Source organism: Lampetra fluviatilis, chromosome 22 (assembly GCF_964198595.1).
Source record: "Lampetra fluviatilis chromosome 22, kcLamFluv1.1, whole genome shotgun sequence".
Taxonomy (NCBI): Eukaryota; Metazoa; Chordata; class Hyperoartia; order Petromyzontiformes; family Petromyzontidae; genus Lampetra; species Lampetra fluviatilis.
Window position 1 is genome coordinate 2,821,215 of NC_136296.1, and position 14,197 is coordinate 2,835,411.

At 47.0% G+C, this 14,197-nt stretch overlaps 1 protein-coding gene across 1 annotated transcript in view; it reads right to left on the reverse strand.

Annotated features, from left to right (window-relative positions):
- The window catches only part of LOC144938454 (kinesin-like protein KIF13A), a 136,377-nt gene that overhangs the window by 105,671 nt on the left and 16,509 nt on the right, over positions 1-14,197 (reverse strand). Inside the window, exon 2 of the mRNA XM_078866272.1 lies at positions 9,951-10,038. Coding sequence (XP_078722398.1) covers positions 9,951-10,038 — 88 coding nt within the window. The remainder of the gene's footprint in view (positions 1-9,950; positions 10,039-14,197) is intronic.

Here is a 14,197-nt window from a genome sequence, read left to right on the forward strand (position 1 = left end):
AGAGAAAGTTTTAAAATATCAGAGGTGGCTTTCCCGGGTGGCTTAGGCTTATGAATACTGCCACGGAATGTTTATCATTTGTAAACAGTCCTACCAACTGACAAACGTTACGTGCCCTTCCTATAAATGACCGCTGGTCTGTAGGTGTGGCTGCCATACAGCGCCAAAGGCCCTGGAGGGCAGCGGCTAGACCAGACACTCACACACACACACCGCAGCTACCAGAGGAAGCTCACGATCTTGGCGCAGAGGCCACGGTGGCCGCGGAAATCGTGAACAAAGTACTTCGGTGAAATCTTGGCAATGCCCACAGAGACACACGCGGTGAGGCGTTTCCTTGCACAACCCCCGTACGTCACGGCACTGGACCCGGTGCTGGCGCCGTGGCGTGCGACGTCGCGCGCACCGGCTGAAGCGGCCCGTGAAATGAACGACGAGCTGTTTGACGAAATGTTGGTCAGCCTCTTTCATAAATACGCCCCGTCGTCCATAAGGTAAGTGCTCAATAGTGTGTATAATAGACGACAGTTTGGGTAACAGCTCATCGTCAGAGGGTGAAGCAGCATCACTAAATTATTATTTTTCACATTCGATCTATTTGAGAATTTCACAGCCCTCCACTCCAGGCATGAGGACTTATGGACAAATGGATGAACAGACAGATGGACGCAGCTAACGCATTCACTACATATTCTTTGGGTCTTTCGGTAGATAGATAACATAATAATAAAAATAATAATAACAATATCACGACGTTTCGATCGCAACACAAGCAATCGTCATCAGGTGAGAATTAACTACACGTTCACCCTTCAGTGTAAAGTGTACAAATACGCGTTATCTTACAAAGTACAACAGTAGCAGGACTCCCAATCGTGAGATGATCATAATTCCCCTGGGGAAACATTAATCTGGAAGGCGCATACAACTGACGGTTTAAATGCCATTTCCTTTCGGTGAATAAGCTTATTGTCTCTTACAGTAATGTTAGCAGTGAAAGTCTATTGATCATTAACTCTTTCCTGCTGAGTAAGCAGGGCACTGTGCCCCAACGTGACTCATGTAAACCTTCAATGCCAGGACCATCTCCACACAACGTAGCCAAGAGTAACCACAATCCACACAAGAGGTAATTTACAGATGGCAAGAGGTGCGATTGTGAGCACAGGCTCTGACCTCCCATCACGCAATGCATATATCGTGTGGCAGACAAGATATGCATCGTGTTCTGTGCTTAATTTGTCAAAATGTCAGCTTTTGGGAATTCAAGGACATTGGTTTAACAGTTATTCAAGAAGTATTGCTCTGACGTGGTAGCGTGAGTGGAAAAGTGCTGACCTCTACTGTGTACAGCAGAGGTCCCTTAAAGGGATGTCAATGCTAGTTCTGTGATATCCGGCTCTGCGGGCCATTCATTAACACGGGGTGGTCGTACTGCTCTGTGAGAGATACCAATTAATGTCTTGCCTCATGACGGGGATGCCGAGAGCACAATCGGTTTAACATTTGAGGGGGGGAGGGGGGGTGGTGAGAAAATCTGAAAACAATTCAAGAATGTGTGATATCATTCACGTAATGACTCAGGCAATGCGAGCTGATCTCACACCAGTGGGGTCAAAGTGTCTGCATGACGAAACCAATTCTGGGGCAGCGGCGATCGCCATTAGCCGCTATAAGCCACCTCCACATTATTGTGGCAGGAGACATTCTTACCACAAGACAAAGTGCTGCCCGCTTTTGTCAAACCAAGTCGGACGAAGGGCCGAGTCAATTCCCGACCGGGATGAGAACTTGTGTTTCCCCTGTGTGTCAGTCGTGACGGTGACGTAAACAAACTCTGACATTGAGCACTGCCTGTGACCTGCAATGTACCAAATCTCATCAGAAGCTAAGCAAAGCAAAGCCTGAATGGTGCCTGGATGAGTGACCACCACCCTGCATTGAACAGGTTGTTATAGGAGGCTGTTGCGCGATCACATGGTGCACAGCAAAGGGCAACGCAGCGATATCTATTGTTGTACTGTACTATACCCCCACAGCTATGCTCCCACCCCCCCACCTTCATCAACCCACACGGGGAGGCCCTCCATCCTCAAATGCTATGACAAAAACAGCCGTACATGGACGTATTGAAAACTACCACTCGGATGGCAGCCCACCCCTTGACACCATCCCAGCTCTGCCTGCAATGGAGATATTCTTTGGTTCTTTCGGTTAAGTCACGTCTAAAGATAAAATAATAAATTAAAGAGAGAGAAAAAAGATAAGCTTAAAACTTCCCCGTAGAAGTGGTTCAATCTTAATTTTGGCTATTTGTTCTCTCTGCCTGTGTCCTCTCTTTGGAATTTTCACACTTAAATTCTAACTTAGCAATCTTTGAAATACGTAATCAACCAGGCTATGCGTTAATTGTGTGTTGACCGACTCTCTGTGTTGCATTACATCACATTTCGATATTTTGCGAGGTTATTTAATTTTAGTGTGCCTTTCTCCTAATTTTCAAGCTTGCGTGCCGTGCCACGTCGTCATCTTACTTGCGCAGCAGCAACACGTTGCCGTCCACTCATTGATATGCTAATTTTCTCTGCCCCCTCCCTCTCTCCGTCCCCGCCCCCCCTCTCTATATTTAAGGGACCGTCACAGAAAAAACCCCTGTCTCTGTGCCGATATGTGTCCTCTCTCTGTGTCCTTGTGATGTCTGTCTGCTTGTATGTCTGTCTATAGTTTTCTAGTTAGATTTTTGTTGCTATTTATTTTATGCCTGATGATGATTGCTTGTGTTGCAATCGAAACGTCGCTATTATTTTAATTTATTATTTTATCTTTAGACGTGACTTAACCGAAAGAACCAAATAATAATTCCTGCAGTCACGAAAGCTCCAAAATTAAGATTGTAATGGAGATAATGCATTTCAACATGCACTCACTCGCCTGCTCAAATAATTAAGTGTTTTTTATGACCGGAATTTATCAACAGAAGCTTTTAGATCTCTGAGAAAAGCTTCGTTTAACCGCTTTGTTGGCAAGGGCTTCCCTATTTTTTTTTTGGACGCAAAAAAACAAATTGAATGCGGTATTAACGTTCACCGTTTTTTTAGTTTTTCGTTTAAACGTTCACATTCCAAATGGGAGCCGTCAACCAAGGGACGAAACCCAGAGCCTGCCACGGGGTAAGGGGCCACCGCCTCCTCTCTAACCGTGGGGTGAGAGGCGAGGCCCCTGGGCGGGGACGTTCTCAGGGTTTGTCCGTGCGCCCGCAGTAACTTTCGCCCTCTCTCCCCGCTCGGAAGAGGGAAACTTACAACGGTTACCCTGCGGTTTCCCACTATTGGGAGGGAAGGGACACAGAATTGGCCAGACAGGAACGCTGGCAATACAGATACAAGTACACGAGCAGGCTTTAGGGTGGTTAAAGTCAGGCGTTTCTGTTTATACTGTATTACATTAATACCCGCTCTTACCGCAGCTCAGATGGAAAGCAGGGGTTTGAGCCTGGAGTTGCAGGACTGCCGTGTGAGCCGTGTTGTTGACATTGCAGTAAAATCCATTACACTGGTCAACACACTTTTTCTGGCATAAGGTATTCCAACGGTTTTGGGGTGCTGATTCCAAATCTGGCATAATTTTTGTCTATCACATCAGGTTTTTGAGATATCAAATATTGCATTTTCAATAAAAACTGCAGAAGAAAAATATTAAATAAATGTGGATATCTACATAAAATTATATTATAAGCACACTATCCTAAAAATACAGCACCATATTTTAACACTAAAGCAGTCACTGACGCGCAACAACTTGCAATCATAAGTGACAGAGTTAATTTCAGGTAAAATCAATGAAAATGGGGTATGCCGATAGCATAAAAATGATGTGATAGAGCAAATCTGAGATCAGATTTGGAATCGGCACCCTAAAATTAGTCTAAACCAGCTGCAAAAGTCCAGGCCAGAATTTTGTTTTTGTTGACCAGTGAATTATTGTACTGTACTAGCGCCAGTGCCTGTGCTCCCCACCGCCGCCTTCACCGACCCGCACGGATACGGTCGAACGGCCCTCCGTGCCCCGCAAGGTGTTGGTAGGGACTCGTCAAGCAGCGGACTCGCAACGGGGCTGCATTCGGTGCATAAACGGCGCCTTTTCTTATCAGCGTGAGGCCATCGTGCGAGGCTTTGTCGGGAAAGGGAACTCCGGCTTCACCCTGGCAATGCGGTGTTAAATTTAAAAAAATACACCGCTAAAATTACTGTACTGTATGGCCAATGGCAAAAAATATACGTTGGCTGGCATGAAGGTTATGTGGTGCCCTTGAAAATAATCTCCATGGAGCCCAATGGAGTTAGTCATGTACACGGTAATGGGAAAATACAATCCGCGAGGCTGCCCCTGTTCAACATTCACTTGTTATAGAGGTCACCGAATTTACACCGAGGGACAACGTGAGAATCCCATGGATTGGATAAGCATACAGACGTTGAGCAATCACTAACTACGTGGAAAAGTAAGCAAGCTTGAGCAAGACATGTCAGAGATGGTGCCCGGTGCTCGAAACTAAAATCAGCCTCGGCAGAGAAAGTGGTAGAGAGGAGGCCCCATGGCTGAGACGGAGAGATGAACTCAGCTCGTGTGCAGGTGCCAGATGGATTGGGAGCGGTAGTTTAGTGGTTAACTCGCTGCGCTATGAACCCGGCGACCTGAGTTAAATTTCCGTGCACGACCAACACCGGTGACGATTATTCGAATCGGTCCTGGGCCTCCCTTCGGTCGACTCAGCCTCAAATGAGTACCTGGTGCGGTGTTGTAAACGTTGCCAATGGGGAAACAAAGGCGGCCGGGCGTGGTGCTGGCCACCAACCCCCTCGTGTGCCCCTTCTGGCCTTCATAGGTGCCCGGGACTGGGGGGCTCCTTATCTTGGTTACATCACGAGACCATGATTGGTCTTCAACCAACAGCGGCCGACGATGACGACGATGATACAAAAAAAGACATGATCAGTGCGAGGGCCGCCACACACTTGAAACCGCTGGGGTTTGTCACGTGTTGTGTGTATTGTGTCACGTGGTGTGTGTATTGTTGTCACGTGGTGTGTGTATTGTGTCACGTGTTGTGTGTATTGTGTCACGTGGTGTGTGTATTGCGTCACTTGGGGTGTGTATTGTGTCACGTGGTGTGTGTATTGTTGTCACGTGGTGTGTGTATTGTCAGGCGCCACACTAAAGACCACCAGGGGCCGCCGGTGGCCCTGCGGGCCTTGCGATGAAGAACGCCGAGTGATACTGAGCACGCCGTACAGGATTCCTTCCGGGACACCACTACGGAGGGGGAGTCTCTTCCCAAGGCAGACTGAGAGAAGGGGACCACAGCAAGGGTCACCACCAAACTCTCCCGGAAAAGCCGGGGCATTCGCTCTCCTCGACTAAAGCTGTGTGGACGCGGCACCCCTGTGAGATGAATAGGTGCGTGCGTGCACGCAATCATCGCCGATGTCGCACATTGCCCCCAGGAATGTAAAGGCTGGCTGTGAATACAGATTTCAATAACGACAAAAAATGCAATTGGAAGTTAATGAAGTGGCACGTGTGTCGCTAGAGCCACTGTTAAACTATGCATGGCCAAACGCTCAAATCAATATTTTTGACAGAGCAGCTGAACTGCTCAGCGCTTAGCCGGCTTGCCCTCCTCCAACGGCTATAATCCCACAACTGCCCAGTGATTTCTGCAATGAATTACGCTGGCACATCTGCTCTAAAAAAGGGACTTTAAAAAAAATCCCACGTGACCAAGGGTGTCGTCAAGAGGAAATTGGGGACATGTAGCTTATGTTGAGTTTTTCTATTCAGCGGATTCTGGCTAAATTGCGTTTGTTCAATAATCCACGTGTCTCTCTTCCTGTCCCTCGGTGCTATTCCAAGCACGCTCTTCTCCACGCTGCTTTTTGTGCACTTTTCAACTCTTTGTTCTACTCACTTTGTAAAATGGCCAAGTTTACAATCCGCAAGTCGCAGCAGGGCATATGCTGCGACTGTATGAACATTCTGACAAAGGAAGTTTGGGTAAAACAAAAAAAATGTCACTGTAAAATTCTCAGGCTATCAAATCAATGAAGGAGCAGTTGAAATATCTGCTAGCAGAGGTGATGTCAGGCCACACTGATACGAGTTGTAGTCAACGCAACGTCGTAATAACCCATCCAAGACGTTGCCATTGAATGCAGTCTATGCTCAGAGTAATACGAGACATGTATAAGGGAACTAAAGCCAATTTGAAACGTAACATTAATCGCGAAGAGATGCAAGTCGGCTTGAGCAGGACCCAGGGCTTAGAAGCCGATGGTGGGTGATGGACGAGACTGGGAATGGAATGACAGCCACAGAAGGGATCACCACTATGGAGATGGAGCCATGAAATCGCAGGTGTGAGATTAATCATGGGGCCTTCATTCAGCAGTAGTGAGATAATTCACGACACTGGGGTTTATTTATTTATTTTTCCCAGGTAAGGCCCACTGAGCTATATTGCTCTTTTTAGAGAAGCCACCTAACCATAAGTGATATCCCAACGAAGTGGCTTATCACGTTGATATGTGTAAGCAGCCAAATACTCTTAAACGCATGACGTTGATTCTAAATGTGGAGGGAAAAACCAGAGGACCCGGAGAAAAATGTACACCACCACGGGGAGAACATGCAAACTCCAAATATACAGCAGGTGTCAGGATCGGGATCGAACCCACGACCTCCTGTATACCAAGTAAGGTAGTTAACATCTCGCCACTGCAGCGCCCAAATAATGGCTTATGATGATGAAAGTAGCAGCATTGATTACATTAAAATGACGATTATTTTATTCTTCAACGAGTCTTGGTTGATTTACGAGATATAAGGATATCTATGTTTTAAAGAATTGTGTTTAAAAAAATACCTGCGTTCATCTGTGCATCTTTGTTTATCTCATTCTCAAAAGCTCATGACCAATGCACATGAGCGTACACAGGGTTCCACATACGATGTCTTCACTGGTATACACGATTTGTGCCTCCAACGAAATCCCAAGTCAATTACAAATTTTGCTTAAATAGTTTTAATTGTTAAATGAAAGAAAATAAATATGCCAACAATTGCATACATTTGATTTGTGAAGTCTTTAACACACACACACTAAGCGATCGGTGCACGTGTTTTGACCCAGCACTGCCAAGAGGCAGCGTCGGGCTTTCGATATAACACTTTGATTTTTGCGCATTGATAGCAAAAAACATTAAAATGTCCCCCTTCGAAAGTGATCTGCTCCAGAATTAACACCGACTGGGCGTGGTACAGCAGAGCACGCGGGGTGGTACATTCCACTTCCTGCTGGGAGCTGCAGAGAAAGGTGGAAAATATAAAAAAACAAAATTCCACAACGGGTGGCTGCAGCGCTCCAATTATTTTGACTGCAAACGGAACAACGTGAAGAGTTTCACGTTCGTCTCTGCCGGCCGGCAGAAAAAAGAGTCAGGGTCATAATAAACAAACTCAACAAAAGGGGCCAAAGACGAGCCAGCTAAAGCCGTGTCATGTGCCAGCATAAACCCCACCCAGCATTAGTGCTGTGGAAGGGCTTTTTCTGACAGTCTACAACAGTGGTTCTCAACCGGGGGGGCGCGCAGACCCCTGGGGGCATACGTGGCAATGTCCCAGGTTGTACGTGAAGTGATTTATAAATGTGTGAAATTATATCATGCGTGAGAGTCGCTGGCGAATAATGTTGTATGCATCTGCAAATATAAAATAACTACAATAAAATATAAATCCTTATGGTAACCTATAACGATATAAAAGGCCTTTTCTAAACTCATTGATCGTACGCAATGCGTGTTTCCAAGAGTAACCGGCGAGCATGAACAAATTGTGTCAAGCGTTGACTTCGTTTTTTGCAGTTAACAAGCCAGTTAGGACGCCTCGCAAGATGGACCATTGGTTAAAATATTGACGCTCGTCATTCATACGTTGATTTCTCAGAACCATGTTGAGTCAGGCAAGGGGAGGGGGTGGGGTACCCGGTGGAAACTAAAATTCAACAAGGGGGGGGGGGGGGTGCAGTAGCCACAGAAAGGTTGAGGGGCCAACTGGTCTACAACACAACAGCCATTCTAAATCCAGTGGAGGGAAACTGTGAGGAGGACATGAACACCGTGTCTACCTGCAACTCCAGGGGGCCAGCGGACTGCCCACTCTCAGAAAGCTTCACGCGGTCGGAGCCCTCTCTGCCTCTACCCTGAGTGCAACTGCTTGTAAAGCGGCGGCAGCCGCCTCCCGCAGTCTTGACCCGTCCGGCTTTGGGGCTTGCGTGCCCTCGTGCGCCGAAAGAATTCCACTCATAAAGGTGGCCAGCTGCCTAGGTGGCAAGGGTCTTGGAAAACCCCCACCCTGAGTTGGTGGATCATGCAGAGATGGAGACCTGTGCAAAGCACCTATTTGCAAGGTTTCCAAAATGCTTGCGTGGGAAACTACAGCAAGTAGGTTGTTGACAATCTGATCTGTGTGTGTGCCTTTCCCTGAAAACTGTGGTTTCCTCCCACAAAGCAACAATTCTCAAAAAACAATTAGTCAAACGTATAGAAGCAGGACCGTTTAAAGGAAAATACTGAGACTCAAGCGAGGCTTTCATTGGTAAAGAAATGCATGATTACTTTTCAATACGTAGGCTTTCAAAACCAATATCCATAAGATGATTTTTTGGTTAGATCGCGTTAATATAAGAATGTGTCATTAAACTCGCCACCACCCGACATGGCCAACTAGTAAGGGTTGTCACGTAAACAGAAAGTGACAATTCGTCACTAGTACAGCACACCGGTGTGTTGGAGAGCCAAGCCACAACATTTACAATCTGAGCACGACGTTTCGCCAGTAATTACAACTAGCTTCATCAGGCGATAGACAGATTTCGTTCCTTATAGAGAGGCGTAGATGTGGTGACCACGCTTCTGCGCTCTTGCGCCACGTGAGGGGGGGGGGGGATTAATGAGTCAACGAACATTGTGCATTATGCAAGCCCTTTGATCCTGTCCTTCCTGTCTATTGTTATGTATTAAAATAGCCGTACCAACGGTAATCCCTATTGAAGTATGCTGCCCTTTATAGGCATGCATTTATATAATGTATTATTTGATGATTCGCTTCCACGCAGCACTAAGTCGGTAGCTATCCGAACGGTTACAATTATTTTTATTTCTTAAAAATTCGATAGATTCTCAAATTAGTCTTGGCCAGTAGTAGCTAGTTTTGAGACACAACGTTGGGGCAAGGCGCTGTTTGCGAGCAGCACCTACCCAGGCCGGCACAGCACATGTGGGGGTGTGTGGCCAGCACCACGCCTGGCCGCCTTTGTCTCCCCCGATGGCGATGTTTACCCACTGCACCAGGTTACTCATTTGATGCTGAGTCGAACTAAGGGAGGCCCAGGACCGGTTCAAATAATCGTCACCAGTGTTGTCCGTGAACGGGAATTGAACTCAGGTCGCTGGGTTCGTAGTGCAGCGCGCTAACTGCTAGACTGCTGCTCCCACGGTGGGCCATACATTCACACACACTCACACACTCACACACACACTCACACACACTGAAACACCTCGTTGAATTCTGCAACTGCAAAAGGCCCTTGTCGTGATGGAAGTGAGTGAGCGTGCTCAAGTTAGAAACACACCGTGGCCAAGTCATGAACATTTCCCTCGAGTCCTCGATTAGCGTGGCTAAGGTGCCTGCAGTGATGGATCAATATCATTTGCAGGCCGTTTTCATGTGGTCGTACCCACATGACGACGGGCTGAATAATATGAACTTGCAGGCTGTATCCAGCCAATAGGCCATAGGTTCCCCAATCCAGATTTAGATGCTGTATAGAATGTTGAAATTGTGGTTGTTGTTGTTTGTGATGTGGGGGACATGAAGAACTTCTCCATCCATACCTGGTGTCGGCCGTGCCGAGGGTCGGAGGTGACAGCACAGTCTGGGTATCCACCATGTCCACCACGCAGCGCGTGTTCCCGGACAGCTCTACAACGCACAGCAGGACACCACACCGGTCACACAGCAGCACACCCACAGTCACACATCACCACACTGCACACAGCAGCACACCCACAGTTACACATCACCACACTGCAGACCGCTACACAAGACACACATCACCACAGCGCACAACAAACGATATAGCACAATAAGACTGTACCACACTGCTCCACACTGCACTGCACACCATCACACCCAATCACACGTAGCTGCATCACACCAAATTAGAAACATACATCGCGACGCCACACTGTGCTACAAACCTGGTGACCAGAGTTCGATTGCCAGCAAGTGATATCAGTGGGGAGCGATACCTGAACCGGTGCTGGGCTACCCCACCTTCACCAAACCACACTGGCTTGTGTGAGAAAGTATGGTCAGACAACCCCCATGTACACGTGTGTAGTATCAACGAATCAGAGAAGAGAGTTTCTAGGAGGCACTTTCTTTATTAACAACTTTCACGGTCTCGTCCGCACACTCTCCACAGCAGCTCAGCCCAGCGTGTACACAACACCAGCTGTCTAACGCTGACGGCGCTGACTGAGATAGCCAACTGCTGTCCTTCGTAGCGCAACATCTAGCGGAGACGTTTAGTGACGACGGCGACGAAACGACAGCAAGGACGAGACGAGTCCATTACCAGAACCGGCAGCCTCGAGCCTCCCGCTCTCGGCTCCTTTTATGCTCCCAGCACGGCCTGGCTCTCCGCCCTGACCATGCCCCCTTCTCGAACCCGCCAGCAGGTTCCAGGGGCCTCCAGACGGGGTCCTCCGTGAACCTTGCCCTCGTTCCTCCCCTCTGCCCACACACCGTGCACGCCCTCACCGGCGTGTGTGCTGTCTGTCCACCACAGTTGCCACCGCTCACCACCAGCCGGCGCTATTGCACTACACATGTATAACTAGTTTCGCACCGTGTGTAGCCAACCGTGTTAATGGGAGGTGCGGACAGGCACAGCATCAGATTGACAAAGGGCTGTAAAATTTATAAGTTTCAATTTTTTACGGATTGTGGACACATCTCCGTTGTGGCAATACCGTTCACAACTAGAGGAAATCAAAATATCCAGCACACTGTGGGACGGAAGAGAGTTGGCGCTGGAAATGACCGAACAGAAAGCAGCCCGGGGAGTTCCTTTCAGTGGCGCCCGTGATGTTGACGCCGCCGTCTCGACACCGGCACGGCCAGGCAGGACTCCACTCTGCCCAGGCGATGCATCGCTCAGCGAGAACTCCACGTATCACCACTTATTCATCAGCCAGGCGCATTGTTCTGGCAACACGTGACGCAGAATGATGCAGCGGTCTCTCGTTCGCCTTCACTTCAGCATTGGCACGGTTGGCTATGTACGATGAGAAAGAAGTTCAACATACAGGGACTCCTGTACTTACAAACAATCGACTTACAAACTTTCAGAGATACGAACAAACCTGGTCCGTATGTCCAGTTGCCTGTTTGGATTGAGCGTCGTAAGTTCAACCAACCCCACGCAATAAATGGGGATGGTGGCATCTACATCTGCAGAACCTGATGAACCATTGACATCTACATTAGCAAAACGTGAAGAACCAATGGCATCTACATCTGCAGGAGATTATACAACTTTTAAAGCCATTCCCTGTGATTAGTGTACATGCCGTACAACATATTTGGTATCAGCAGGAGTAAAGTTGGACTCACGAACAGACCTCTGGAACCTAACTCGTTCGTAAGTAGAGTCCCTGTACTTACATCCAAAGCCTGTGCCTGTTAAAGAACGTTCGATTGGAGCCTGTTGTAGATGTCACAAAATTCACCACCTGAGCAAGCCCCTGGGACAACACAAATATTTACACAAAAGCTTGACGACACAAAGCTATTAAACACACAGTCTAGCTCATACACGGATGAAATGAGAAGACAAATCATATACTGTAAGAGTGTAAAATGGGATCTTTCATTGGGGTGGAGCAGTGAGTGGCGCAGTGGTTCGCGCACTGCGGGATGAACCGCCAACCTGAGTTTGATTCGCGGCCCCGGCTAACATGAGTCGAGAGTGATATCTCAGACTGATCCTCGATCCCCCCCACCACCAACCCATACTGACCAGTGCGGTGAAGTATGGTCGAATAACCATCATGATTGACACGATGTGAGCAGAACTTCATCCAACAACGGATTAAGAAAGGTCTAAATGTTTATTCATTCCCTTACCAATCATGGTCCATAACGTCACTGTGAGGCTCACTTTGGAGACTCAATTCTCTCTGGTGTCTTGATACTGGAGGTTACAACGACTGCATGATATATGATGCTCTTTCCATATAGCCAGGTGAGAGTCTGTTGGGATGGTCCCTATTGCATGTGAAGCCATAGTTACATAGATACGGTTATTAATTATTCACAGTAATAAAAACAAGTTCTTGCAGACAACGTTATAGTGACAGCAACAAGATCATAAATATTGATCACGCGGATTTCACTCCCAACGTATTTTTATGCCCCAAAAAAATCTAAAGTCAAAAGGGTTAAAGTTATAAGTGATCAAAAAACAAAACAATTAAGAGAGACCGATAATAATCCTTTGTAAATAAAACATCCGAGAGGGAATTTAATTCAACGTTACTTTCGAGTTCAAGCCCCAATTGCACGGTTGTGCTATTGGGACCTTGCCACTGAGATGAAGAGACATCTTGGGAGAATTTATTCCATCAGTGTTGCATCAGATCACATCAGGTTTAGATGACGAAACCACGGAGTTACTTCTGATTTTACGCATATAGTCTGCTCTTGCCCACTGCATGTATGTGTTAAACGTCTTTCGCACCGTGCGTAGCCAACCGCGCTAATCGGAGGTGTGGGGGAAGGACAACAATCTAAACACAAAAAGCAGTTCTAAAGAAATGAGTTTTCAATCTGGATGATGATTTAAAAGAGCATAGCTCCAGCGTGTTCCTAACATCGGTCGGTAGAGCGTTCCAGGGGGCCGCAGAAGTGCATCTGAAAGCGCACGATGCAGTCTTTGTTCTACGGTTAGCCAAACGCTGCTGCGAGGATGACCGGAGCTTGCACGATGGTTGATGCTCCACTTCTATAAACGATAAACAACCTGTTGTTGTTGCTGCTGCTGTCAGCCTGCAACTTCCGACTGCTGGGCAAAGGACTTCCGCAATTTTTTTCCATTCCTTCATTTCCTACATGGTTCTTGTCCAAAAGCAGCCTCTGAATATTATTCAATTTCATCTTCCATCATTACCTCTTTCTTACTCGGCTTCTTTAGAAATTATCTTTTGACAAACTTGCTGTCCTTGGCTGTTGGGTGTCTGCCATTTAGAGTATTCAGCGGTTTTAAGATACCTAAAATGGTCTGGTATGACCTAAAGAGCTTGCAGTAACACGCAGTTCTTCAACGACGGCGCAGCAAGGGATTTTTAAAAATTATTTCCCAAAAAGTTGCATACGCTTGCACATTTCTGCACGTCACACCTAAACTAAGACTAAACATGTATTTTTTATTTTACCAGGCGCTATAGCCCACCGAGCTAGGTAGCTCTTTCGCCGAAAGGACCTGGCCACAATTATAGCCCAATTAAGTGGCTCGTCATGTTAAAATATAGAGCAGCCATATACTAGAAACGCATGTTTCTAAATGTGGAGGAAAAACCGGAGGACAACCAGAAAAAAATCCATGCGACCATGGGGAGAATGTGCAAACTCCAAAAATACAGGCGTTAAGGTCGAGATAGAACCCACCACCACCTCCTGCATACCAGGCGAGGTAGTTAACATCTCGCCACCGTGGCACCAAGGGCTCAGCCCAGTCTGTTTGACATAAACCTTATATTTTTAATCAATGCACGTACAAATCAGAGATACAAATGGATATGATCTGACCTAATATTTACATATCTCCTGGTGAGTGAAAGTAAAACTATCACTTAATCTATTTGGTTATGCCACTAATTACGTCTCTTTCCTGAGGGCTGAAGTATAAAACCACGACGAATTACTGAAATGTGGAAAACCACTGAACAAGAAACATTTGCAGAGGCGAGGAGTTCTGTGGGTGGCACGCCATGAAGTCAGCCATCTGAATTTGATTCTCAGGCACGGCTATCATCAGTGGTGAGTGAAATTTGAACCGGACCTGGCCGTGTCCTCC